Here is a 27,832-nt window from a genome sequence, read left to right on the forward strand (position 1 = left end):
GTAGGGATAAGTTTTCAGAATGAGCCTGTGTTGCATTTATTTAGTTTGGAAACCCAGACTGTCTGCCTGTGTGTCTTGTAGCGTAAAAAGTTATCGTAAGTGTGTGCTTTTTTTGTGTCTACTGATACAAGATACTTCAACAATGAAAACCATATGTAATTATTTTGATTTGAGTTTTGTTTAAGTTTGTTCCCATGAGCTGTTTACAGTGGTAGTACTCACACACTGAAAAGTAAAAGGTTAAAGGCAAAAGAATTAAGGTTAAAGGTAAAATAAAAGCATACTTTTTTAATTTGGAGAATGCGTATTTATGTTGAGAGCTTTAATCTTTTCTTATTAACTCCAGGTGTATAACCAAGATGTTTAGATCTACGTTCTTTCAATTTGCGAGCCACTTTGAGGACCAAAGCAATGGTAAGCACAATGCTTTTTTTTTTTTTTTTTGCTATTTTCCCATTAATTTAGCCAATAATGCCTATAGGCTGGGAAAGAGCGGATTTTCTTTTAAACTAGTGAACTGTGAAATGACTGATAATTGTGAAAAAATGCTATCTTGGCTGTAGAAGCTTTGTGTGTTGTGTCTGGTGAAAGGTTAATCTAGTTGTATATTTGTGCAGTTCTGAATTTACTAGCTGCGCTGATTAGATTACCAACATTTATTAAACAGACTAAACGTGTAGGCCTTCATGCTTTGAAAGTTGTTTACCTTGATTCTTCCATCTGGGTAGCAAACCTGCTCCAAATATTTGCTGCCAAAAATCTGGTGTTCATATTTTTTGCATGTCTAAACTCTTTCCTGAAATCAAAATTAGACTACTAATACTTTCCTGACATAGTACACATCTTTTTCAATTAATGGGAAACCCTGTGTGATCCAGATGAGTTTTTCTTTATTAAAAGAAGAAAAGTTAACATCATAGGAAGGCAATTTGATATATAAATATAATAATAATTATAAATATTATTTAATTAATAAATATTAATATATGAAGAATTACATTATGGTATACATTATGACACAAATTACATACAGCATGACTTCCAAAAATGTATAGTATAATGTTTAATATAAGTCTTTGGAGTGCTTTCTTTTGGTTAATTCTGTTATCCCTTTAAAGCTTGGTAGTAGATGCTCTCATTCACTTACATCACACTTAAATTATTTGGTTTAATTCCAATCTATTTAATTAGATTTTTATAATTTTTTTACATTTTTAATTAATTTGTTTTAGGAATTTTAGCACTTAAATGGTTTTACAAATTAATTCTTGCCAAATTAATATTTCAGGGTTTTTTTTATTTCTGTAATTTAAAGAAAATTTTATATCTGCCAATATTCATTATATATCTTTATACAGTTTTTTTTTCCATAACTTTTCTTGCTGAATATATTAACATTTTGTGCAGATACAATATCATATACATCAAAAACAAGTAACACACTGTTCTGCTTTTTCACAACCAAGAACTAATGACCATAAAAACAATAGGTATGTTTCCATTCACCTATTTTCATGCGCATTTTGTACACACGCATAAGAAAATATCGGATGATAGAAACGCCAAGGTGTGGAAAAGTTTTAAAAAAGGGCGTACAGAGTAGGATAAACTTTTATTCAATAAGATAAGATGCGCATAAACTATGATGGAAACGCTTTTACTGAAACAAATTCCAGTATGCACATTAAAAAAGGTCATGTGGTTTTGTTATAAGTGTTTGTGACGATAAAAAATTGTGTGAATGGACAAACCAGCTGGCTGACTGCATTGTAAAACATCCGAAATGTTGTTTTGATGGTTCTAAAATGTCTTAGTCATTTCAGTATTAGTGTTATTTTATTGATGACCTCCAGAATCAAGAGTGTCTGTGCTCCACGTCTCACACCTTAATTGCGTTTATTTCATGTTATTTCATGTTAGAATTTCATGTTGTCTTCTGAGGTGCAATTAATTTATTAAATAAAGAAAAGATTCACGCAGCTTCTATTACTGCAGCAAATTCAGTTTTTACTGTTTTTACTGTATATGGCGCCAGTTAATCAGGAAGTGACGATTTTGTTTCTCTTTGATATTGGATGTAAATGCTGCTTTTATGCGATATTCCAGTTTTGCACATACATTTAATTAGCATCTTTGGATGGAAACATAGCTAATAACAATGTAGAAATTAAATAACACAAATGTAAAGAAATAAAAATAAATAATAATAACAAATTTCAAAAAACCAAGGTAACACTTTATTTTGATGGTCCATTTGAGTGTTAGTAGACTGTCTGCTTAATATATGCTGATACTGCTCCTTCAACAGACATTTAACTGACTATAAGAAACTTTGTAAGGACTGTACATGTCAACGTACACTAACCCTAACCCCAACTCTAACAGTCTACTTATAGTCTAATGGGAATTAGTTGCCATGTAGATGCAATGAAACTTAAATTCAAAAAACGGACCATCAAAATAAAGTGACCAAATCTAATAATAAAAAAGTCTTTATTTTTCTTCTGCTTCAAGATCAATAGTGTCAGTATATTTCAACAAAGGTTTCCATGTTTTTTAAAAAGATTTTAAAGACCCTTAAGCCTAATTGTTTCAGCTTTAAACACAAAAAAACATTTGTCCCATTGCTTTTTGAATATAAAAAGATTATTGAGTAATTTTTGATTATTAAGATTAAGAATATTGAGCAAAAAAATAACAACAATTATCTGTGGCAGGCATTATATTATCATTCATTCATTCGTTTTCTTTTCAGCTTAGTCATTTTTATTTATTAATCAGAGGTTGCCACAGCGGAATGAACCGCCAACTTATCCAGCATATGTTTTACGCAGCAGATGCCTTTCCAGCTGCAACTCATCCCTTCGAAACACCCATACACTCTTATTCACACTCATACAATAAACGGACAATTAAGCTTACCCAATTCACCTATAGCACATGCCTTTGGACTGTGGGGGAAACTGCAGCACCCAGAGGAAAACCACGCGATCAAGTGGAGAACATGCAAACTCCACACAAAAATGCCAACTGACACAGCCGAGGCTCAAACCAGCGACCTTCTTGCTGTGAGGCGACAGCACTACCCACTGCATCACCACGCTACCCTGATATTATATTAATATAAATACATTAAACTCAACAGCTACATTTGTAAAATAAGTTTAAATATACTGTATATTGCTGTTATGAAAGTATGAAACAGATTATAGGTTCCTTTAAGCACACAGTACAGTAATTACTGGAAGTTTCCATGTAGTTGCAAAGTTACTTCTAGTCAGCAGAATGTCTAAAGGGCATCATCAAAATGAGTTTTTTTACTGATATGTATGTTTTTTTCAATTTTGTTCTGAAATAAAACTTTTGCTTATGAAGGAAGAGATGATTGTGATAATCGGATGTTAAACATTATACATTTCCCCTTTATATGCATTTATATACTCACATATAATTCTCTGCCATGCTCTTAATGGATTCTTTGGTTTTATAGGAATGCAAAGCTCATCAGCACTCATGAACGTGTTTCAACAGCAGCCCACATGCTGCTGATCACAGCTTTGGCTGTGACTGAACTCGACTAGCATCAGATTCCAGATCCTTGCCGTCTCCTCTGCAGAGAGGTTACCCATTGTACAAAGTGCTAGTAATGAGAACATGCTGGAGATGCTTTGATGAGGTGGCCTTTCTGCTAAATGCATTCATGTCTGTGTGTGACAGTGGGTGTTCCTGACACTTAAGTGTGTGTGTGTGTGTGTGTGTGTGTGTGTGTGTTTATCACAATTGTCTTGCTGCGATTTGATTGCTGAAGTTTTTATCACGATATATAGTATGGTATTATCACAATATTGACCAAAGCTTAGTTTTGTTTTTGGCGGCCTGGTTTAATTCTGAATTTAGTCTAGTTTTTGTGTGAAGCTGACATTTTAGTTTTTATTAGTTTTAATCACATTCATACTTTTAATCAGTCTATACTTTTAGTCATGTTTTAGTTGACTAAAAGTCTGAGTCTTATCAGAATCAGCGATGACTACTGTCGTCTAGTTTTAGTCATCAAAAACTGATGACATTTTAGGCTAGTTTTAGTCAACGACAACTGAAGTCATCCCAGCAGGCACACAACATCTTAAGATGATAATATAAGGTTAAATTTAGATCATGATGTCAGGTGACCAAAATTCTATGTTTTTCAATCAAGTTTTTTGACGTCCAATGCTGATGTCAAATTACGTTGATATTTGGTTGATTTTAGGTTGTGTTTGAAAGTGACAAAAATCGTCTGATAGATGTCATGATGGTAACGTCCACACAACGTCAAGGTGTCACATGATTAGACATTGATATTTGGTGGATTTTAGGTTGATTTTAGGTTGGACGTTGGATATTGATGCCGGCCTCCAAACGAAATCCAATGTCCCCATGACGTTAGGGTACAACAGCAATATAACATCATGTTGACATCCTGTGTCTGCAGGGATACAGTCTAGTTTAATTCAAAGACATTTTTGAAATTTTAATGAAAACATTAATGAAATTTTATTTAAGCCACTCTATATAATACAATATGTAGTAATAAAGACAAAAACAAACTTTTTTTATGTTGAGTTCAAAAGTAGTCGCGTCACAGATGTTTTTTTACTCTGCATGACTTTCTGGACAAGCATTTCTTCGCTGCTGTGTTTACACTGCAAGATGGATCGGCTACAGTGGGTTTCACACTGCATGACTTTATAATAGGAAGAATTAGGAATTAGAAAATAGGAAGACAACTTTGTCTCAGTCTACAAACTACGTCTGTCAGGACACCAGACAGAGAGGATCCGATTGCAAGTAATATTTAGAACAGAAAAATATGTACCAAAGGATACAAAATGGCTGTAAACCGAAGACAACGCAACAGCAAAGTTCAAAAACAAAGAGCCCACTGGCCAACTGAAGTCGTCATCCGTCGAACAGACTGCGGATAATTGTTAGAGACAAACAGGCAGGGACAAGGACAAACAACGGGCTGATAACCAGCAGTAACCACCGACTGACTATATAGCCAAGGACACAGGGATTAGCTGGAGGATGCTGATGAAGTCAGCTGATTCAAGAGCATGCTGTCAGCACAAAAAGGTAAACAAACACATACCCTCGCACACGACAACACACATGGCATGACACAAAAACAACATAACATAAAGAAAACACAGACCCATAAACCGTAACAGTGTCTCACAACCAAACACACGCGAGAAGTGACATGGAAACAATGTTAGGTCACGTAGTACTGTATATATTTTGTTATTAACTAAATAATGAGACAGAAACCTTTAGTGGGGTAGAAAATGTATTTACTTTGCTCACCAGGGGCCTCCTGTACGAAGACTTGCGTTGAATTAATACTAAAACATTGCGTACGGACAAAGCTGTAAATGTGCGTAATCCCATGCATATTCTCTTTGTACATGAGCAATACCCCTCCCTGCCTCCTCCCCAGTATAAATATGGTAATGACTCCATTTGGCAAAACCAAACTTAAAAACAATGGCAAAGAGTGGGAGAGCTTATAAATAGAGAGAGATCATTATCATTATATCATTAACCATTTATGGTTTGTCTAGATCGTGTGTGCTAGATTGTGTGTGTGCCTGAAACGTGGGGGGGTCGTGGTTCTGCAGCTGGATATATCTCCTCTTTTCAGATGGAATGGTGGGCCAAATCAAAAGTTACCATGGGCCAACTTTGGCCCGCAGGCCCTACTTTGATCATCTCTGTTCTTGACGCTCCCTGTGTCTGGTGTGAACGCGCCTTTCGAGTTTTAAATCTGCTGCTATACTGACCACATAGGTGCAGACCCAGATTGGCTAATCGGGAGGACAGGGAGAATTCCCGGTGGGCTGTCCGTTTTTTGACTGTGACGGCCGGTGTCCCTAGCTGCTTGCACTCTCAGCAGTCACACTTTTTTCATTTATTTATTTATTTGACCATAGCTCTTTTTATTCATTATTTTGCCGCAGCTCCGCTCTTTTTATTTATTTTCTCGCAGCCCCATGAGCAAAATGCAGCCTGCAGGTTAATGATGACGTAACTATCATTTGACCCCAAACAGCGGCACCTTAGTGAATGTAAGAATTCAAAAAAATTATATTAATGAATATTACACCTGCTCAATGAAAATCAGATGATTCACTACATTAATAAATCTGACATCAGAAATCCAAAAAGAGGTGAAAAAGATTAAGCCATCAATATAAAGTAATACTGTGGTTAAGAGTCTTGCAGCAAACAGTGCAATACTTATTTTTTTATTATAAGCTTAACAGTGTCAATGTGGTCCAGTGGTCAGCACGTTGCATCATGCCGTTGCCGACCCGAGTTCGAACCTCACCCGAGTAATTTAAGACAAATAATACTGTTTGAGTTACTCATGTAGGTTTACATATTTTATTTTTATTTTTTGTGTGACCACCGTTACAAAGGACTGAATATCTACATGTATAAAGAATTTAACACAAAATTTATATTCAGATATTGCACTGAGGTGGGCCGATCTAAGGCTTGAAACTCCAGGCCTGAAAAGAAGTCCCACTCCGGCCCTGCATAGGTGTTTATACTGTATATCTCATTTAAATTTAAAGCGACAGTCACCAAAAAGACACAATTTGAATCGAAGCCTAAAAGGGGCATTTTCAAAGAGTTATAAGAAAACAGTTGTATTGTAATTTGAGCTGAAACTTCACATGCACACTCTAGGGACACCATAGACTTATTTTATAACTTGTAAAAAGGGGCATTATATGTCCCCTTTAACGTTTAAATATAAATCGTCTATTAAGTATTTAATGCATTTGGTGTTGTGATGAACAAGCAAATAATACAACAGTCTGAATATTTTTAAAAGGCACTCTAAAAGTTTAAATAATAAATAATTTTTCACAGTTTTTAAAGTCCCATGATATTAATATTGTGCATGTTCATTAGCGCAGTATATTGAATTATTGAATATCGGCCTATGTCTAGTGTGTGTGTCTGTCTTTTCCTCTTCCTCTCACCGAGACCGACTGTTCCCAAGAAAGCTGACCTGACTGGGAAAACAAAAGCTGCACTCTTATTGACCCACTTCACACTGGTGCATAAATCTGATTGGGTGACAGGTTCTTTTACCTCGCGCTTATTGTAAAGAATGTGCATTGTGGGTTCAACTTGAAAACCGGAAATATTTTAAAGGCCCTTTGTCTAATCTCCTTCTGTCTAAAAGCCTGTTTGCCCAAAAGTAGTCATGAAAGCATTTGAAATCTGTAAGAATCCCAAGAATTATCATATCTTGCGCTCATTGGACGTGTGTTATCTGAATTTTGATTTTATGAGTCCATTCTAACTGACAGCATACCAGACAGTGACAGACATATTTGAGAAGCGATTAACTTTTATGTGTGAGGAGCACTCTGCACACAATGGACTTCACCTTATCCTTTGCATTGCACAAGTAACACCACGTAACCCCCAGTTAAAAATCCTCACCGGGTCATTCGCTCAAGAGCGCTGGTGACAAGTTCATCTAGAAGACAGATTAGGGCTGGAAGCGTAAGAGGAACTCTGTACACATTCGGAATTGTTCCCGGTCAGAGACAGGATCAGATTCGTTTCTCTTTTCTTTAAGGCAGTTCAAACTTTCCTCAATACAAACAGAGTGTACTTTAAAAGTGATGTCACTTTTTTCCGTGTTAAATAATAAAAAAAGAGTCTTCTAGCCAAGTTTGACATGCAGAGACAGCTGTAGGTGAGCCTTTTGTATGTTATCAAAACATTGCACTGTAACATTGAGTCAACCAGTGGTGGTATGAGTTTGCAGCAGGGCTATTTATCTGGTTCACCAACTTCTAGGTTTTCATCGAAGATCCAATTTAACTATTTAGGAAAAACACATAAAACTTTTCCATCCCATGTGTCCATCCTAAGAGATCAAAGTCATTGCTTACATTTAAATTTATTGAATTGAATACTTTGTAATTCAGCAGCAAAATTAAAATTTAGTTAAAATTGGTATAAGGGTATACCTTTCAACATTGGGATGTGAAAATAAGGGATACTTTTTTAACAAAATAAATTGGTTACATTAAATATCAAAGGTGTCATTTTAAAAAAATAGACAGAAAAATAATGAAAACATTTGATTGCTTTCCTGATTGGTCTCATTTAAGACAAAATTTGTTGTGTTTAAAAGAAAACATACTAAGATCGACATGTTTAGATTATTATTATTATTATTATTATTATTATTATGTGTACCCAAATCCCAGAGTGGCCACTTTCGCTTCACTTCAAACTGTGTGTACAGCATCTGTTTGGAAAACAGCATCTATTTATCAATATGGAACGCGTCTGACAGTTATGCACCGCTACATGAACTGACTATTTTGTGGATTGCATAGCGGCAAAGGTGCCAGTTATAAAAGGGAATTGTGGCATTTTATATTTATTTCAAAGTGTTTTCATGCCTAAAAAAATGAAAGCACCGAACAGATTCACATTTAAGAGCAAGAGGCATCCCCTGGTGGTTCATCAGTATGGGTTGTGTACAGGAAGAATCAGCTCTTTAATGTTTAATGCCACCCTTCATAGAAAGATTAGAAATTCGGCAAAATACCTTTATAGGATGATAGCAGGATAGAACTCTAAAAATAAGTGAGAATCCTGGGAAAAACAGTAGGGTTGATGGGTATGTATAAGGATGATTCTCGAATTGCACCTAAACACATTTTAGTAATCCCTTTGTCCCACAGCGGCATCACATGCGTGGTAGTGGTCATTTATTCGCTCTCTGTTTTGCATCTACAAGATTAACCTTCTATTATTTTTCAAAAAAAAACTTGAAATGAAACTTTTTTTTTGAATAATAACACAAATTGCATATATGTCTAAAAATAATGTTTATATTTGTATTTAATGACATTCTTTCTTGAAAATATAAACTTAAAGATTCCAACTTATTTTTGACTGATAGCCTTGTGAATCATACTGTCACATATAGATGTTAACAACTAGGGATGTCATGCACCTCACACACACACCAGTTCCAGTTCTCTTCCTGATTGCACACACACAGCTGGAAACGAAGCACAGACTGATTACATGGACTATATTTTACCTCTCTCTCACACAAACACATGGCTGAGTCTTGTTCACCTGTAACATTACCAAGCGTTATTCCTGTAGTCTTGCTGTGCCTTTTGATCCTTGCCTTGTTTAATTATTTATGCTGTTTGCCGCCGGTACCAACCCATTCGCCTGTTTATTGACCACGTTTTGGATTATCTATATGCACCTGTTTGACCCATTTTGATCATTGCCTGCCTGACAATTCTTTGTAATAAACTGCACATGCATCCTCAACTCCGTTGTCAGTAGGGATGTCTAGATTTGATCACGTGATCAGAAATCGGGCCCGATCACGCAGTTTCAGACTTGATCAGAATTCGACGTTACCATCAGTACATTATTTTTGTAAAACATCTATAGTTTTGCGGTGGCACAGAGTTGCACCTCTTTCTTGACTTCACACAGAAACAACACCGCATACGGCAGCACATCACTTTGTTGCAGAGATGCTTTTGTTAAATGCCAGCAAAGCACGAGTATGTCTGCGGTATGCACCTATTATAAAGTTGATAAAGACAACATTGCCATTGTAAACTGTGAGATATGCAAATTTGGGATTGTCTGCCGGGTATTTTAAGATGAGGAGCTATTTGTTTTTATATTCATTTTTAAAAAAAATATATTTACTGCAGTAAAGTCCAGAGTGAAGAATTTATGTTATTTATTACTTGATTGTTCAAGCAACCTCACAGAAGTAATAAGGTGTGTGTAAAAATAAGTGAAATAAATAAGTAATAAGTACTGTGATAACTAAAAAATTAAGGTGAATTAAATAAAAAACAAGGAACATCCTGAATCTGTTCCTTCGCTCTTCTTAAATTGTTTTATTATGTATTATAGAAGTATCAGATTGGGTTTCGATATCGGCAGATACTCGTACTCAAGGTTAAATAAATCGGATCGGGACATGATGGGATTTGATGTCCAGTTCTGTGAGAGATTTGTAGTTCTCCAGCGATCTGCAAGTGCTAGATCACTGGTGATTGTGACACATACATTCAGCTTAAATTGGCATAAAATGAATGTGTTTAATAAATTATATTTATATAATATAGCGAGGAAACAAAATGTTTTTGCGGCTTGTTAAAACTAATTATTTAAAATGATCTGAAACAAAATTTGTTGTACGTTCTGTGATACTGAAGTATAATTGTTTTTGCATTTTTGTTTGGTGCCGCAATGGTGCAGATATTACAACATTTAATAACAGTGATGCCAGTGATTTACTGTTAATGTACTTTCTGCCAACATGCTGAAGGTGATATCAAACAATGGCTGCACAAGATCACTCATCTTTCTTCAAAGAAATTCATAAAGGTTTTTTTCCTCTCACAGGCTTCTGCAGCCTTTTAGAGATTAACACTTATGATTAACAATATTACTTTCACAACCTACCTAGTTGCTATTTTTGCACAGTAATTAAATTGCACACATTTTATTTGGTCTAACGATAAAAACAATTACAAAATAATAAAAACACTTTACAAACAGTTTTGTTTACATGTTTAATCCAAAGTATTGATTACTCCTTTTAAATTTGACCTAGATTCATAGATTTATCAGTTTAAATATTACTGATAAAATGGAATAAAATAAGGTTTTATTTATTTCTTTTACTAAAAGTTGTCATATACCTTTAAGTGCAAATAAGAAAAAAATTGCAAGTAAATAAAAATGTGTGTTGACATAATCTGGTATAAAAAATGTTACATATTGTAGAAAATAATTAAAGCATGCAAATTTTAATACTTTAAAGCAAATCTTTCATTCATTCATTTTCTTGTTGGCTTAGTCCCTTTATTAATCCAGGGTCACCACAGCGGAATGAACCGCCAACTTATCCAGCAAGTTTTTACGCAGCGGATGCCCTTCCAGCCACAACACATCTCTGGGAAACATCTACTCACTCATTCACACGCACACTCATATACGGACAATTTAGCCTACCCAATTCACCTGTACCGCATGTCTTTGGACTGTGGGGGAAACCGGAGCACCTGGAGGAAACCCACGCGAATGCAGGGAGAACATGCAAACTCCACACAAATGCCAACTGAGCCGAGGCTCGAACCAGCGACCCAGTGACCTTCTTGCTGTGAGGCGACAGCACTACCTACTGCGCAACTGCTTTGCCTAAAGCAAATCTTATTCTTTTATATTTAGTATACCAAAACAGGAAAGATTCATAGAAATAAATTAGCATTTTTAGTTTAAAAACAAAACAAAAAAACATCTCTACATGTCCATATCGGCATTTCCAACACAATATCATGGCAATTCGTAACTTTTTGTTTGAGTTGGAAATTCGTATAAATTTCTATGATCGCATTCGTACAATTTAGTACGATTTACCCATTCCATAACGACTGTTGGGTTTAGGGGTTGGGTTGTGTGCAACGCCTCCCTTTTAAAATCATGTATTTTCGTACGACTGAACTTGTACGAATTAGCTACTAAACAGACAAAATGTAAAATAGTTACGTTTCCTCATAAGATAGGGTTGGCATTTCTTCATCCTATTTTTGAAAACCAGATTGAATAAATATGAATGAAAGATTTTTTTAAATTCAACTCTTGTAACTTTTCACTCCATCAGTCATGAGTATTCTCCAAGTAAATTTAATAAATTAAATGGAGATCGACTCTACACTGTAAAAAAAATCTTGCTGACTTTTTAGTTGAACCAAATTAACTTTTTCAGTCATCTTCACTTAAATCAAACTGACTTAAAGGGCACATATTTTAGCCCTTTTTTGAGATTTAATACTAATATTATGGTTCTTCTGAGTGTGCCAATATAGGTTCAGATCAAAACGCAATTCAGATATGGTTATTATGCTGTGTTAAAAAGTGTAAATTTAGAGGCGTGTACACGGGTTGCTGTTTTGGGGTGTGTTGTTTAACATGATAATGAGTTTCGACTGCCCGCCCAACGTAACAAGGGGGCGGAGCCAAGAGCGCGTCTGCTTTGTGCACCGTATCACAGAGGCAGACAGTAAGAGTCATCATGAGTGAGAGGAACACAATTCAACCCTACATATATGACCCAGACTCGGACACAGATCAAGCAGAGTCGACTGTTGAGGAATCTATAATCCGAATGTGCCAGAATGTGTCAGAGTGGTACATACAAAATATTTTATGTTTTTGAATACTTTTACAGCCGCTATGTAACTATGCATGCGCCATCCGTAATTTGTTTGATAAAGTTCGCGAACGTCATGCGTTACGTCAAACACAGACAAGACATAAAGATATCCACAGAGATAAATTTTGCATTGGTATGATTTATTCGTAATTCATGAATATTGACGTTGACAAATATTGGCAGGTGCTTGTGTGGCAATTGTGAAAAAATGCCAACTGAGGCTGAAAATGTATGCTGCAGGGAGATACCGCAGGTAAATTTCCAGTTTATGTTAACGTTGCTGCTCAAAAGACATCGAATGAGATAATAAACAGCATAACTGTGTCGTGTAATAAGGTTAGAAGACAAATGGGTCAACTGGAAATGCAACCCTCGTGCATGACGGAGCATCCAGGAATGGATCCCGTTTGCTTCAATATTTATTCCTTGCAAAATGCATCGAATATATACAAAGCAGACTATGGTCCCCTGCGACTTCGTGGAGTGCAAAAGTGAGTTTAAATAAATAGAAATAATAGCAGGTTACCTTGTTCATGATCTGCATGCTCGCTTTCTTTTTAAGCACATTAACGCTGTGTAGTCAATACAATAGCGATAAAGTTGGTTTTATATCCGCACATTCAGAAGTCCATGTATTGTTTATCATGATAGTTTAAACATTCGATCGTATTTAGCATGCAAGTATGACTTGTAAACAACATTAAAACTATCTACTTGACTGTAAACAATGTTGTACTTTGTCATTTGCTGCTAATACGATTTCCCTATTTTGAATTTGCAAAGAATACTTTACTGAAATGATACTATTAAGGAGAATGTCCGAATATCTGAATATAAAACCAACTTTACCTCAATGTCAATAAAAATGAAATACGTACCGTTTTTTATTGCTGCTATTTCTGAGATGACAATTTGAATGACTTCATAAAAGGCTGAGTAATGCATGTACTTTTTATTGAAAAATAATTTTAAATTAACTAAACATTAATATATAAACTCTTAAAATATATAAAAATCAGTATGGCATAGAAACATCAACCCTTCAGAAAAGATGCTTCAATTCCTGAGTCATATAAAAACTTTATATTGAAGTATAAATTAAAATGTGATGGCAAATATAAAATGTATCCTTGTGCAAATATAAAATATAAACTCCAAGTTGTCACCATGTTGAATGAAATACAATTGTCCATGAACATTAGAAAGTACAGTATATCTACAAACACATACAAACATATCAAATATACATTGGCAGTTGAATAAACAAAATATGACTTCTGAAATTGTTAAAGCTAGTTATTTTATAAAAAATAAAAATGTATATGTGATAACTCCCAAGTTCAAATTTTAGTGCAATTTCTAAAACAATGTTTCATTATTATGTCTCTGTTAGACAGTGCCGCTTTTTGGCTTATCGGAGCTTTGTGAGCTGGTGTTGGGGTTTCCTCGGGGGGAGAGTCCGTGTTGTGATTCCTGCCTGTGTGGTGCTGAAGATTCGAAGACAGTTTCCTGAAGAGCAGGGCAGCTATGTGGGTTTTAGGATAGCTATTGATTGAAGCGGGTCACCCTGCTGGAGATAGCCTCCTCCATCTCAGGTCGATCGTAGGCTGATGATAGAGCAGGTGGTATGTGAATTCCCAACACTTCATCAACATAGGGTGATGGGTCCACAAACACTTGGTTGAAGATGAGGTCCAGCAGCTCTTCTACATAACCTGTGTAATATAACAGTTATCTCTTTAGTAACTTAATTTTGTATTTTGAGTAGTGAGTTTTCATTGTGAATGTAAAGTGCAATTATTTTTTTTATTTATTGAATTATTAATAATACTATAAACATTTATATACATGCCGAAAGTTTGCTGTGTCTTCACTTCTCGGACCCTATACTCTCCTTTCTTTGCCTTTGGAAAAGCAAGCTTGTAAATAGGTTTACCAGTTGCTGATGTGGCCTGGGGACGCCCGGCATTTTCATTGTAATGCAGTGCAGCCAAGTACAACCTAACAAAAAGAAAAATGTAAATGACGTACCATGACAAGACTGTATAGTATTGTAAATATTAATTTCTGATCATTGGCTTTACCTGCATAGCATCCCCAGAAAAGGGAATACCACATTTTTGGGTGCAAACCGCAGTATGACGCTGTGGAAAGCTTCAACAGTTGACGTCTGGTGGTGAGGACTTAGCTTGGCCACATCCTTCAATATTCTCTTGTTAGCGAGAACTTTCTCCAGCTTGTAGAATGGCATCGTTGCTAAACAAGCAAAAATTTAAGGTATTAGAGTCGAAATCAAAAACAAATCTGAACAATGAAACAAGCTCTATTTTGAATTAGTTTTAATCGCAAAGAATATTTTATTTGTCTGTATACAACTTACCAGCCGACAGCCATTTGTTCTTGTCTCTGCTTATCCGTTGCGGATGCAGACAAGCCGGAAAACTGGGGTCTTCATGTACATGTTTGTCTTGTACATGGTTTAAGATAGAGGTCCACTTTGCCACTCTTTCAGGACCTGTTGTGGATGATGCAGCAGTCCAGTAGATGTGGTTTTTGATGCTACGTAACCATTTACGCAACTTCTCACACCCCTTTATCTGGCATATCTTGTCCAGTTTTTTGGAAATTCCTGGAAATTAAAGAAAAAAAGACATCAACACAAAAATAATAATAAACATGTAAGAACTGTAAATAGCAATTTAATCTTAAGTAAATGAATAACTGCTAAATTACATACCTTTCTTGATATGCCACACATCGTAAAACTGAGTGACATTTCGATCCCTGAGGTATTTCTGTATTTGAGGATGTCGGTCTGTGATGATGCATTCCAGACGAACACCGCGGGCATCCAACAGGTCAAGGCTTCTCTTTAGGCCTTCTTTTTCCATATGGTAACTGCCACCCACCTCATTACTCTATAAAATTTTAAATAAGGTTAAAAATAAAATAAAATAAAATAATATATATATATATATATATATATATATATATATATATATATATATATATAAAAATCACACATTTTCAATCCAAAATATTATGCTAGTTCACATAATACTTTTCTGTATTACCTGGACTAACTGTAGGTCGACCACTGTGTTAGTTGCAAGGTCCATCATTGTATAACTCCCATACTTGGCCGAGTGACCTTCAAGAACAAACCGTACATAATTATTCTAAACACATTTTTGGAATAATTGTAATGTATTTCATATTTATTTTTTTTATTAGACTGTATTGAATTAGAAATTAAATCTTTTGACTAAATACCTGGGGAGTCAGCCCTCATATCTCCTCCAACAATCACATTCTCTCTTCGACTGAGCTGTTCTAGCATTTCACTCTGCCAATTTCTCCACTTGTGGACAATAGCAGGTTCAATGCAAAGTCTTGCATGACGGCGAAATGAATTATATTTAAAAATGTGTAGTTTCATTGCAGCAAATACCTGACAACAGAGAGGAGAATTTTTAGTACAATGTGCATGCACCCTGTGACAAAATTTATATTATGTTTCTAAAAAAAATGTGATAAATTTTGATAGATAATTACCTTTTCAACTACAAAAAATGATGCACCGCTCAAGTAGACTGCAGCAGAAAGATGCAGGTTGCCAGCTGGAGTACTACCAATAATTGGCTGACTGTTCCATTTTCTTACAAACTCGCAGTGTGGGCAGACTTGCTGTACGCTCAGAAATGTCCCAAGCCTTTGTGACTTTACATCACATCTCCTCTGACACACTGGGCAGTCACTGAAGAGCTCCATGAGGCATGTTTCATAGACAATGAACTTGGCAATGTTATGAACTGGGCATTCTTGGATTCTGTAAAAATAAATATACACATTAACATAATAAAAAAAAAAATTATGATAAATGTTATGATGACAATACACAATCTTTCAAATAATTTACATAATGCATAAACTCACGACAAGTCTGTTGGTTCAGTTGCAGATGTGCATTCCTCTGCAGGGTCAAATGTCACATCCGAGTCTTGGGCTATAATTTTTGACTCTGTCAAAGTCTCTTCGGCTTCTTCTTCTTCCTCCTCCTCCTCCTCCTCCTCCAGCTCCAGACGAGGTCTTTTTAGTGAAGGTTTGAGGGGTGTCGAAGTCATAAACGCAGTAGAGGACGCTGATGGCACAGTCAGTTCAAAACTGGATATTGTTGTCTGGACACCTATAGTGTAATTTTATGATTAATCTCATTGCACGTTTATAAAGATAATAAAACACGTTTCTAATGCAGCAACTTAAAATAAACTGAGAAATTTTAACTTACTTGTACTCCTGCGTTTAGCCTGAAGCGTCCTAAAAGACAACTGGGTGCCAACACTGTGTAAAGATGTGTGAAAAGTTTCTGTCTGGCAAGCAACATCCACCTTGTTGATTAAAACATACCGATCTTATTGTAAACAACTGCAGACCACGTGCAAGTACAGTGAAAAAAATTACAATAAACATCCCACATACATCCCACATATTAAACATTAAAAAAATGTTTAATTTTTTCTACGGTTTCTGTTTCTGATGGCTAAAACCCCTTTATGTACACATTACCACTTAAAGATTCGAGTATTTAGACTGTTTTAGAAAAGCACAATAGCTGTAAACGCGCAAACATCCGAAGTAGCTTTAGCCGCAGATGCTATTTATTTCTGCTTAACATTACAGTATACACATTACAACAAACATCCCACATAAACAACAAACTTTAGCTGTAGCCAGTACTGGTTACTGCTTTATTACAATGTTTATATTTTTCTATGGTTTCTGTTTCTAATGGCTAAAAGCCCTTCTTGTACACACTACTACCACTTATTGCTTCGATTATTTAGATTGTTTTAGAAAAGCATAATAGCAGTGAACACGTGCAAACAAACATCCGAAGCAACTTTAGCGGCTTTTAACTTTTAGATGCTATTCATTTCGGCTTACGATTACAGTACAACAAACATTTAACAACAACAAACTTTAGCTGAAGCCAGTGGTACTGCTTTTTACAATGTTGCTATTTTTCTACGGTTTCTGTTCCTAATGGCTAAACCCCCTTCATGTACACACTAACGTTACCATATGCAGCTTCGAGTATTCAGACTGTTTTTGAAAAGCACAATAAGAGGTAAACACGTGCAAACAAACATCCGAAGCTACTTTAGCCGCAGATGCTATTCATCGGCTTAACATAATTAGAATGCTAAGGCTAGAAGTACATAAAATGTAATACTTACTTGAAGTGAGACAGGATCACGTATTGTAGGAACTGATCCAGTTTTCAAAAACAATTTACTCGCGAATCCGGAGTTGTATTGTCCCGCGTTCTCGAGGCAGTCTACGCTAAAGTGGTTAGCGCAAACATACAACAGTTTTGGTACATTTTCAGGCACCTTGTCTTCAAAGATAAAACTCAGCCACTTAAGCCTCTGTTGCTCATTTGCAGGAAGACGGTGAAGGCTCTTGTGCTGAGCCTTACATCCTAAAATAGCACAAGGGTGTTCTCTCGGTGGCATCGCTTCGACGTTCACGCTGATAATGGCGGAAACGGCAAACGCAGGATATGTTAATACGCGCAGCTGTCAATCAATTCGGTGGGCGGGGGGAATCGCACACCTACGTAATGGTGCGATCGATTTGAAAACAGCTCCAATTGGCCGACCCTTTTTTTTTGTAGTTAAATTGAAAAAAAAGGACTGGGTGTGTTCATATCACCCCAGTATGATGGTCTATACACTATACCAACACACAGATCTGTCCAAACAGCTTGAAAAGAAGATTTTTTTACAATAGGTGCCCTTTAAAATTTAAAGTTAAACTTTGTATAACTTAAAAATAAATTGGTGAAACCTGATTAAGCTACGTAAAAAACATTTGCCATCTTTTTTTTTGTCCATTTTTTTTTTACTGTGTATGCGTATAATACCCAAGACCAGTTTCTTACTGAAGCCAAGCAGGGCTGAGCAAGGTCAGTACTTGGATGGGAGACAACATTGTAAAACTAAGTTGCTGTTGGAAGTGGTGGTAGTGAGGGTCTGTGTTCTATGTGGGTCCTAACGCCTCAGTATAGTGAAGAGGACACTATACTATCAGTGAGTGCCGTCTTTCGGATGAGATGTTAAACCGAGGTTCTGACTCTCTGTGGTCATTACAAATCCTATGGCACTTCTCGTAAAGACTAGGGGTGCAATCCCGGTGTCCTACCCAAATTGCCTCTATCAATCATGGCCCCCTAATCATGTATCATTGTCTCTCCACTCCCCCTATAGTTGGAGTGTGGTAAGCGCACTGGCATCGTCCTGTGGCTGTCGTCGCATCGCCCAAGTGGATGCTGCACACTGGTGGTAGTGTGAAGAGACACCCTCATGATTGTGAAGCGCTTTGGGTGTATGGCCATAGACAATAAATGTGCTCTTTAAATACACATTACATTACATTACAACATGACATCTTTGAGTATAAAATTCTACACAGCCACCACTTCTTAAAATAGTACTTTTATACTTCGTTTACTTTGTCAAGTAAAATAATGCATCTTTGAGAAGATAATATAATAAAAAATATATAGATAATATACTATTAACCAAAGCATCGCTGAGACGACAATCTATCATAGATAAAATAATATAAAAGCATTTATACCTACCTAAATTAAAATAGTAGTTCTTAGCCCCAGTGTGCTACAAACAAAAATTACATATCATTAGAAAGAAGACACTTTGAGTTTTACTATGGTTTATTATGGTGCATAAAAGTTTCATGCTAACAAATAATAAAGTCATAATTGTTTTGGTCATATACAAACACATGAAATTGATCTTGTTATAACCTAGAAAAGAATATGCCTTAAAAGTCAAGTTTCTTTTGAGTTTATAGTTCTAATTTGATGAAGATAGCATGCAAAATAGGAGTTCTGCGGAAAGTTAAAATAAAATTCATGTTTAATTTTATAAGTAATATAAATAGTTGGCGGTTCATTCTGCTGTGCGACCCCAGATTGTTAAAAGGACGTCATAAGCCGAAAAGAAATTGAATGAATGAATGAATGATTGAATGAATGATTGAATGAATGAATGAATGAATGAATGAATGAATATAAATATTTCTCGACCGCAGCTCTAGCAACAACCGTGTGTCAGGTAGGAGGGTTTCGAGGCTTTAGGACCCGGGGGATTTGTGTAAAGCGCTTGTGTGCGGCTGTCCCGCTGCTCCGTCAGTTCATCAGTCCGGCTCTCGGTTCACTCTCATCAGCTGTTGCACCGGCGCGAGGATCTCCTCTCTCTGAAGCGGGAAAGTTTCATCCGATTCCCAACAACAATCCCATGTAGCTATCGGGACGGAGCAGTTTCACGAACTGAAATGGCAAGAAGGTATACATGAGGATACATGAGTTTTGGAGTATATATTTTAAGATAAAAAAAAAAAATAACAAAAAAACAAAACAAAACGTGCTTCATCGTTGCAGGTGTCTCGCGGTTCTGGAGCGGTTCTTCTGCCTCGTGTTGATCTTGTCTCCGGTTGCATTACAGCAGAGAGGTGAGTTCAGATCCACACGGGATGAGAGAGAGAGTTGGACCACTGGCACGTGGCTCATAAAACTTGTTGAAAAGTCGAGAGATACAGATTTCATCGTCTGTAAGCCTACAGTGTTTGATCAAAGATGATAAACGCACAGTGTGAAGCTTATTTTAGGTAGCGGATTTTAAAGTGGCACATAAAAAAAATCATATATGAATATGTAAAAATATCTATTTGAAGTGTTTGTATTGCTAAGATGTTTTTCTTTTTAGATTCATGTACATACATATCAATATCCATCTACACGTAATCTTTTTGAATGGTTTGTATTGCTCACCAGATTTGACCCAAAGTACCAATATGTGTCTACACCAAAAATGATGATTGCTGTTTGTCCAAACTACTTATATAAAATAAGCTAGAACAGCACAACTCTTGAGGTTTTTAGGACAACTTAATAGTTTTATGTTTAATCCACTTTAAATTTATTTATTAGTTCATTAATAATTTACAGTGCATGTCTGTGTGTCTGTCCGTCTGTCTCTATCTATCTATCTATCTATCTATCTATCTATCTATCTATCTATCTATCTATCTATCTATCTATCTATCTATCTATCTATCTATCTATCTATCATGTCTTAATTTCAGTCCATGTTATCAAAATATTTTGATAGCTTGTTTGATTTTGCTTTACGATGTTGTTAGAGATTTTATAGGCCAAATTTTGCTTACATCTGGTGTCTCAGTGATTTCATGAGTGTTTGCCTCCACTTGTTTAATGTTTCTGCAGTGGTTTGTGGGGTCTGCCTACACTAAACAGACATTTTGTAAGTGATGGATTCTTTTTAGATGTGTATGGTTCTGCCCTGACTTCAGTTGTAGGCCATTTAATTAAGAAAGGGTCTGTACAGCTGTCATGTAATGCCAGAGAGATCTTCGAAACTGAGAACCCATTTATAAATATTTGATTGTATGGAGATCACTGTTGCTGTCATCGTATTATAGAAGGACAATGGTCAAACTTGCATCAAAGTTGGTGTGCTATCGTACTTAACATTTTAAAGGTATTAAAGAAAGTTCTTCAAAATTGCCCTAAGACAGGAGTGGATGGTGCTGAATAGTTTTAGGACAACTTTAATAAAAGGTTTGATCCACTCAAAACGTTGAGTACTGTATTCGACTGAGGCAGCACAATACTGTGGAGGGTTTCATCTCAAATAGTAGATGCCTCGAAGGTCTGTTGGACTTCGATTTATGGGGAGTAATAAATTCTTGATGTGCCAAAGGATTTTAGAAAGGTTACAAAGAGATCAAGTGTTCACTGGGTGACTCCATATGAATGTCTCTTTGATGGTTTTATGACTCTCTGTAATATTGTTGAGAAGGAGCTGCTGTTTGAATGATCACAGATAGGGCTGCGCGGTATTGAGAAAATAATTACATTACAACATTTTGCTTTTCTGCAATACATATTGCGATATGAAACTTTTCCCACCAGATGGTTTGAATAACTTGGTGAAGAATTCATTATTGTAGTATGATTGCAGTGATTTTGTGGTATAGTGCATCAGCATAATATTTAATAAACTAGATTTTGATAATATTTAATGTACGTGATTTTGTGGTATAGTGCATCTGCATAATATTTAATAAACTAGATTTTGATAATATTTAATGTACGTGATTTTGTGGTATAGTGCATCTGCATAATATTTAATAAACTAGATAAATACAAAACTAAGAGTAAAAAGAGTGCTTTATATTTATTGGGAATTCTTAGCAGTAGGGCTGGGCGATATGTCTAAAATAAATAAAATTTCAAATCAGTCGATATTGATAATTAGCATGATAAATGTCAAATCTTTATATCTTTATATTTTATAGGCTTTTCAGCATGCCAATCCCTTTGTGCAGCTAATGGGGTATATGCCGAAGCATGCTAATAGGACTTTTAATTTGCCTTTAACCTGGGTTAAGCGCTTCCGGCAAATTGAATGCCAATGCAAAATCCGGTGCGTTTAAGGTCTGTTTTCTTTAAAAATCAGCAATCTCCACTAGCTGGGTGATTTCCGATTTAAAGTGGGTCTCTGATTGTACAAGAAGCACTGCATTAAATTACATTTCCCCCGCCATATCTTTATAGTATGAGCAATTATTTTACCCCAGTATATTCAATGGAGCTTCTGCGTTAACCTGCCGACTCTGACGGGCGCGTGCGAGTAAACAGCTTTTTGTCTTGTTTTACGCTTGAGCAACTAAATAAATGCTAAAGTTTATTTAACTGAATGTATTTTAATGACTTTACAACATCGATGCTGTATAAGGAACTGTATAAAATAAGAAAAAGTTCACAATAACAGGTCACCGAAATTGTATCAGCATGGGAACAGCACTAGCTCAGCATATACCCTATTGAACACATTTTGTAAAATGTTTTTGCTGTCTGACAATATAAATAAGAAATTATAAATAAAAGAACAATCCTAATAATTTTTCAGCATTTACTTTTCAATTTAAAAAAAAAACCAAAGACATTACCCTACAAGTTATTATATAATATTGTTCAACATCAGAACAAAGTAAAACAGGTTTGGAACATGAAAGGTGAGTTAATGGTGACAGAATTTTCAGTTTTGGATAATCTTCTTTCAATGGTGAATATGGTGAATTTAAATTGAAATTTCCTTTAATAGATTTTATTTAGGGACGCTAACGATTACTTGATGATCTATTGATTGTCAATAACCCTTTAATCGATAGACCGTATTGATGACTGATAAAGCATAGACATTTAAAAGTTAAGTTATGCTTTGCGCTGTGAGACGCGTCCACGACTTTATGCATTACATAATCAAGTATGTGCCGTTACCTTACCTCATAGAGTCACTCGCTTGACATCGCATATTGTGGGATGCATAAAACCCTGTTATGCGCAGATCTCGGTTATATCTGTGGGTGTTTTAACCAATTTTATCTGACATAATTTAATAAACTACAAATTCAAGATGGCGAGGCAGTGGCGCAGTAGGTAGTGCTGTCGCCTCACAGCAAGAAGGTCGCTGGTTCGAACCTCGGCTCAGGTTGGCGTTTCTGTGTGGAGTTTGCATGTTCTCCCTGCCTTCGCGTGGGTTTACTCCGGGTTCTCCGGTTTCCCCTCACAGTCCAAAGACATGCGGTACAGGTGGATTGGGTAGGCTAAATTGTCCGTAGTGTATGAGTGTGTATGAATGTGTGTGTGGATGTTTCCCAGAGATGAGTTGCGGCTGGAAGGGCATACGCTGTGTAAAAACTTGCTGGATAAGTTGGCGGTTCATTCCGCTGTGGCGACCCCGGACTTATAAAAGGACTAAGCCGACAAGAAAATGAATGAATGAATAAATTCAAGACTTTTGAAAATGACGACATGAGACTCTGCTGCGTTGTTGGGTGCGATTGTTTTAAATGATGAAACAGGTTTGTGTTGTTGCCTGTTTTTGATGGCAGGAGCCGTCTGTGCAGTTTGCAGAGCATGTTGCTTTGTTTTGCGTCGGATTGCAATTTATATTGGAGATGTGCACATTGCGATGTCAATGCTGAAATGATATATTGTGCAGCTCTACAGATCAGTTTCACTATATGTATAAGAAACTGACATTATGTTGTGACCCCACCTATTGCAGAGTACTTTCTTATCTCGTAGTGGACTTTTCTTTTGTCGTGCCATCAGTTTATCTCTCTTTGACTGATCTTGGCCTGAGGCTGCACAGCAGGCCGGAGGAGAACAGCTGTAAAAGGACACCCCGCCGGGATATTTAATCGCTGAGTGAAATTCTGCATTAAAAATCACAGCAAACAAGGCTTCCCACCTGCTGTATATAGATGCCTAAGCGATAGGAGGCAGGAAAGTCCTGTTGAGAGCTCTGTGGTCACAAGTAACAATATGCTTTTACCCAAAACAAAGCTTTCGTCGTGGTGAGGAGACCAAATAACCTCTGCGACCTGTTTTATGTGCAGTGCTTTAGTTAAATCAGCTTTTTAAGTTACTTATGCAAAAGCAACTATCATATGGGTTTTATATCATTTCATGAACTTATGTGAGGAAACAACTTCATCACTTTTTGATTTGTCACAGGACTTTGGTAACTTATTTTTCTTTAAATAAAGGGATTACCCCTGGGGGTCCATCGAACATATATTTTGGATGTATTTTATCCAAAGTGGAAAATTCTGTCATCATTTACTCATTTACCCTCCACTCATTTTAAATATGTGTGAGCTACAATCAGGGCCGGAGTGCGACTCCATTTCAGCCCTGGAATTTCAAGCGTTAGACCTGCCGACTTTACTTCACAACTAGCTATTTTAAAATAACATCATTTTCAATTCAGTGCAAATACAGTAGCCTTAGTGTTGCTTCACTGTGAAGATTTAAAACAATGTAATGTTTAACAGTATCACAATCTTTTTTCTGTAAGAATTAGTGCTCTTAAATATCCAGTAAATACCAAATAAATACAAACAATGCATGTATGTAAAGAAAATGTATTGAACATTCTAATGACACTATCGTGTCTTTTTCAAGGAAACAGCTGCTTTATAACTTCAAATATTTTTCATAAATATGAGAACAGTAAAGGGTAAATCTCCAACACTATTCTTTAAAACATCACAATGTCCTTTTCTGCAATATCTGAATATATATTCTGTGCAAAATTGTTAACAGATATCCAGTCCTTAAACACAAATAAAGAATAAAACAAGAATTGCACTGTGATCTGCTAGACATTTTTAACCGAAGCATTACTTTCTAATGATAGCTTTATCTTTATTTCCGACTTTTAGCTTTCTGATCATGTTAAGTCAGATTTATTAGTGTAGTGATTCATATGATTTCATTAATTGTCTCAGGGCATTTTTCATTGAGCAAGTCTATTATTCATTAATATTAATATTAATTGAATTTTTATATTCACTTAATGACAATCCTACCTGCCCATTCTAGTGTGTTGAGCTCATGACTGGCTAAAACTGACCAGCCCACTGGGAATTCTCCTGGTCCTCTCGATTAGGCAATCCGGGCCTGGCTACAGTTTAAAACTGTATATTTAAGAATGCTCAAGAACAGCAGCTCTTGAGTTACATTTCATATTTTTACTATGGATGTCCATGGCAGCATTGCTCAGAATATATTGTTTTGGTTTCAGGTCATAAATTCATAAAAGTCATGTCTGATGGGACATGTATACAGTATTTGCTCATATTGACACTATAAGTTGATGAAATATTATGAATATTTTATCCTTGGAAGAGGAAAACACAGATTTCGTGTTTTCCTCTTTTTGTGACGCAGTTCCTAGAGGCTTGTTTCTGAGGCTTGTGGCTTGTTTTTTTCTACTGCCAGCTGATTGGATGTAGTAAAGTAGACATTTTATTCAGAAAGATTGGGAAAAGAGTTTTAGAAAAATTATTACAACCTAACAGACACCTCCCCACCTTTTCTGTTTGTTGTCAATAAGTCAAAATCACATACTCTGAGAATATATGAGAAATATATGAGAAAAAAAAAACTATTCAGGAACTGCTTTTTTTCCCAACATTCCTCAGATTATCTTGTTTTGTCTTCAAGACATAAATTTAACAAAGTTTAGAACCGCTTGAGTGTGTGGAATTTGGTGATGAAATGAACATTTTTGTGTGTACTACCTCTTTAATGAGGTTTCATAATTTGTTACTATTATTTAAATATCTCATCTGTTCCCTGTTGGATTAATGATGTCATACCATCCATTCTGCATTAGCTTCAGGAAACAGTGTCAACTTTGGGTTGCGTTTCCATTATGAAATTATTTATTGTTGAGCATTTGTTGATGAGGGTAGAAAGGGTGGATTAAACATGATATGACATGATGGCTTTAAATGCAAGTTTTGATGCTAGATTTATGCCGGCTGCCTAAACTTGTTTGACGGAGTCCTTTAAACAGCCACAGGCACTAGCGTAATCGCTAATCATATTTTAAAAGGAATGGAATGCCTTCATTTTAATGGCATAAATAAAATATAACCGTTAAACTTAGAAGTCCTTGAGTTTTTTCATTTACTCTTTAAAATGATGATCTACACAGATAGGCATGATCCATGTGTGAAGCCTGACCTTTTAGCCTCTGGCAGCATTCTTTTAGGTAATTAATGTGCTTTCAAAGGAATGTTTTAGGTAGAAATAATAAAATCATAGAATAATAAAATAAAGATCAGCATTTGTTAGCATTTTGATTGCTATGCATGGACTTTTTAATGTTACCATACCTTTAGAATAAATTGATTATCAATGGTGGACGTTTTCATGCTCTGACTGCAACTCTTGTGGTTTAGGTAATCCGTGGATTTTCCAGTCAGTAAACAGATCCACTTATAGCCGGGTCTTTCTCCTTGTCGGACTCTAGTGGGGGCCCATTTCTCTGGCTGAGAAGTGTTGATGCAGAGATGTGAATTGGAGTTTTTTATAACCCACCTCTTCTATTCAAGTGGAGCAGTGGAGACAGCATTATCCTGTGAGCTAAATGGGCTGTTTTTAACCCACTTTATGAGAATGGGAGCCCCTGGGATCAGGAGATGGCTAAAGTGTGTATGTGTGAGACAGGGTCATTGAGTGAAAAGGAGAATGTGTGTTTGTGCATTTCTCATGTACCCCGTCAGTACAAAGAGTCTGGCTTTGTTGTTAAACTAGACGTATTGTTATGTGGTAACACTTAAGGATTTAGAACGTTGTCAAAGAGACTAATAACTCTCGTTTTACTCATTTTCTCTCTAAACATCTTAAACATGTCTATCTTTATCCAGGTTATGTTGCTGATGTATAGTCGTGGTAAAAAGTTATGTCTGAGTGGGCATTTATGTAGTATTTGCTCTTAAACTTATAGAGTATTTGCGTTTAATGACACTACAAGTTACACATACAGTTAAATCATTGAAATATGATTCATATTATATCCTTGGAACAGGAAAACACTAAATACTTTTATTGAGCTGGTTGAAAGTCGCTTCACATTGCCAATAGTAATGGTTAAAGTAAATGATCTAAATGTATTTATGTGTATTTTTATTGTCTGGGTAAGGCATAAAACAAAACAAAAAAATCATCCAATTAAAATTTGTCGAGCCGATAATTCCCAAAATTCTGATAAGTAGCCCAAACTGTCTGTCAGCAAATGTAGATTTGTGCAACTGCACACCTCTGTTCACGCAGATCCGCCATTTGCGCGTGCAGTGACAGCAGTAAAATCAATATCTGAATCAAAACTTGTTAAAATCCTGAATCAATATTGGAGGTACTTTTGCACGCTGAAGGAAGGATGACCCCATGGCTGAAGTATTTCTATTAAACGTATTTTAGTCACGTAAAGCTTTTGTAGATTTTGTTGTGTTACGAATAGCTTATATGCACTGAAGTGTTGTTCAGCCACTGAAATCCTCTGGCAAAAGTTTGATTTGACTATTTTCAATTTCAGAACGGACCTTTTACAGCATTGATAATGTAGATTATTATTTAGTTTAACAACAAAACATAGGTAAATAGCGCTTTTCCACCTAGCTTACTTTACTGAGGTGAAGTTGGTTTATATTCACGTTGCTTCATTTTTGAACAATGACAACCTGTAATGCAGTCCCTACATTGTTTACCATGCTACTTTAAATATTCTCTCTGAAATAGTATGTAAGAATGGCTTAGTAATAAGTGTAATTCCTGCACGCCACCGACCAACCACTGAACAGTAGTTGCTTTAGGACAAAGCACATAAGAGAGTCCAGCGATCCTTGCATGCATGAAGTTGCACATTATAACAAGTTTGCTTGCTACACAACTGAAAACATGCTAGCACTAATATAGGTTTTCGTTCACAATTGTAGTATTATAGTTTTCTAACTGGCGAATGACATGATCTAGTCTCTGTCATCTTTAATTTGCGCGTTCGTGATTTCAGGAGGTGTGGCTTTGCACAGCAGGGAAGGGATTGTATTTGAAAGATTATGCTAACGGATAGCATT

The 27,832-nt window shown here is 36.0% G+C and overlaps 2 protein-coding genes across 2 annotated transcripts in view; one reads left to right on the plus strand and one right to left on the minus strand.

The window, feature by feature from the left end:
• Positions 1-13,226: 13,226 nt before the first annotated feature.
• On the minus strand, positions 13,227-17,805 carry si:dkeyp-30e7.2. Its single transcript, XM_073912724.1, has 11 exons — positions 17,527-17,805; positions 16,578-16,677; positions 16,226-16,475; positions 15,845-16,118; positions 15,563-15,740; positions 15,364-15,440; positions 15,027-15,207; positions 14,670-14,918; positions 14,374-14,545; positions 14,142-14,290; positions 13,227-14,004 (listed from the first exon to the last, which is right to left on the minus strand). The coding sequence occupies exons 1-11, from the start codon at positions 17,803-17,805 to the stop codon at positions 13,835-13,837; spliced, it is 2,079 nt and encodes a 692-aa protein (XP_073768825.1). The 3' UTR covers positions 13,227-13,834.
• Positions 17,806-19,529: 1,724 nt separating this feature from the next.
• The window catches only part of col18a1a (collagen type XVIII alpha 1 chain a), a 158,300-nt gene continuing 149,997 nt past the window's right edge, over positions 19,530-27,832 (plus strand). Inside the window, exons 1-2 of the mRNA XM_021478722.2 lie at positions 19,530-19,659; positions 19,755-19,825. Of these exons, the coding sequence (XP_021334397.1) occupies positions 19,649-19,659; positions 19,755-19,825 (82 nt within the window). The 5' untranslated portion in view covers positions 19,530-19,648. The remainder of the gene's footprint in view (positions 19,660-19,754; positions 19,826-27,832) is intronic.

The sequence above is a fragment of the Danio rerio genome, chromosome 9 (genome assembly GCF_049306965.1).
Source record: "Danio rerio strain Tuebingen ecotype United States chromosome 9, GRCz12tu, whole genome shotgun sequence".
NCBI classification, from domain to species: domain Eukaryota; kingdom Metazoa; phylum Chordata; class Actinopteri; order Cypriniformes; family Danionidae; genus Danio; species Danio rerio.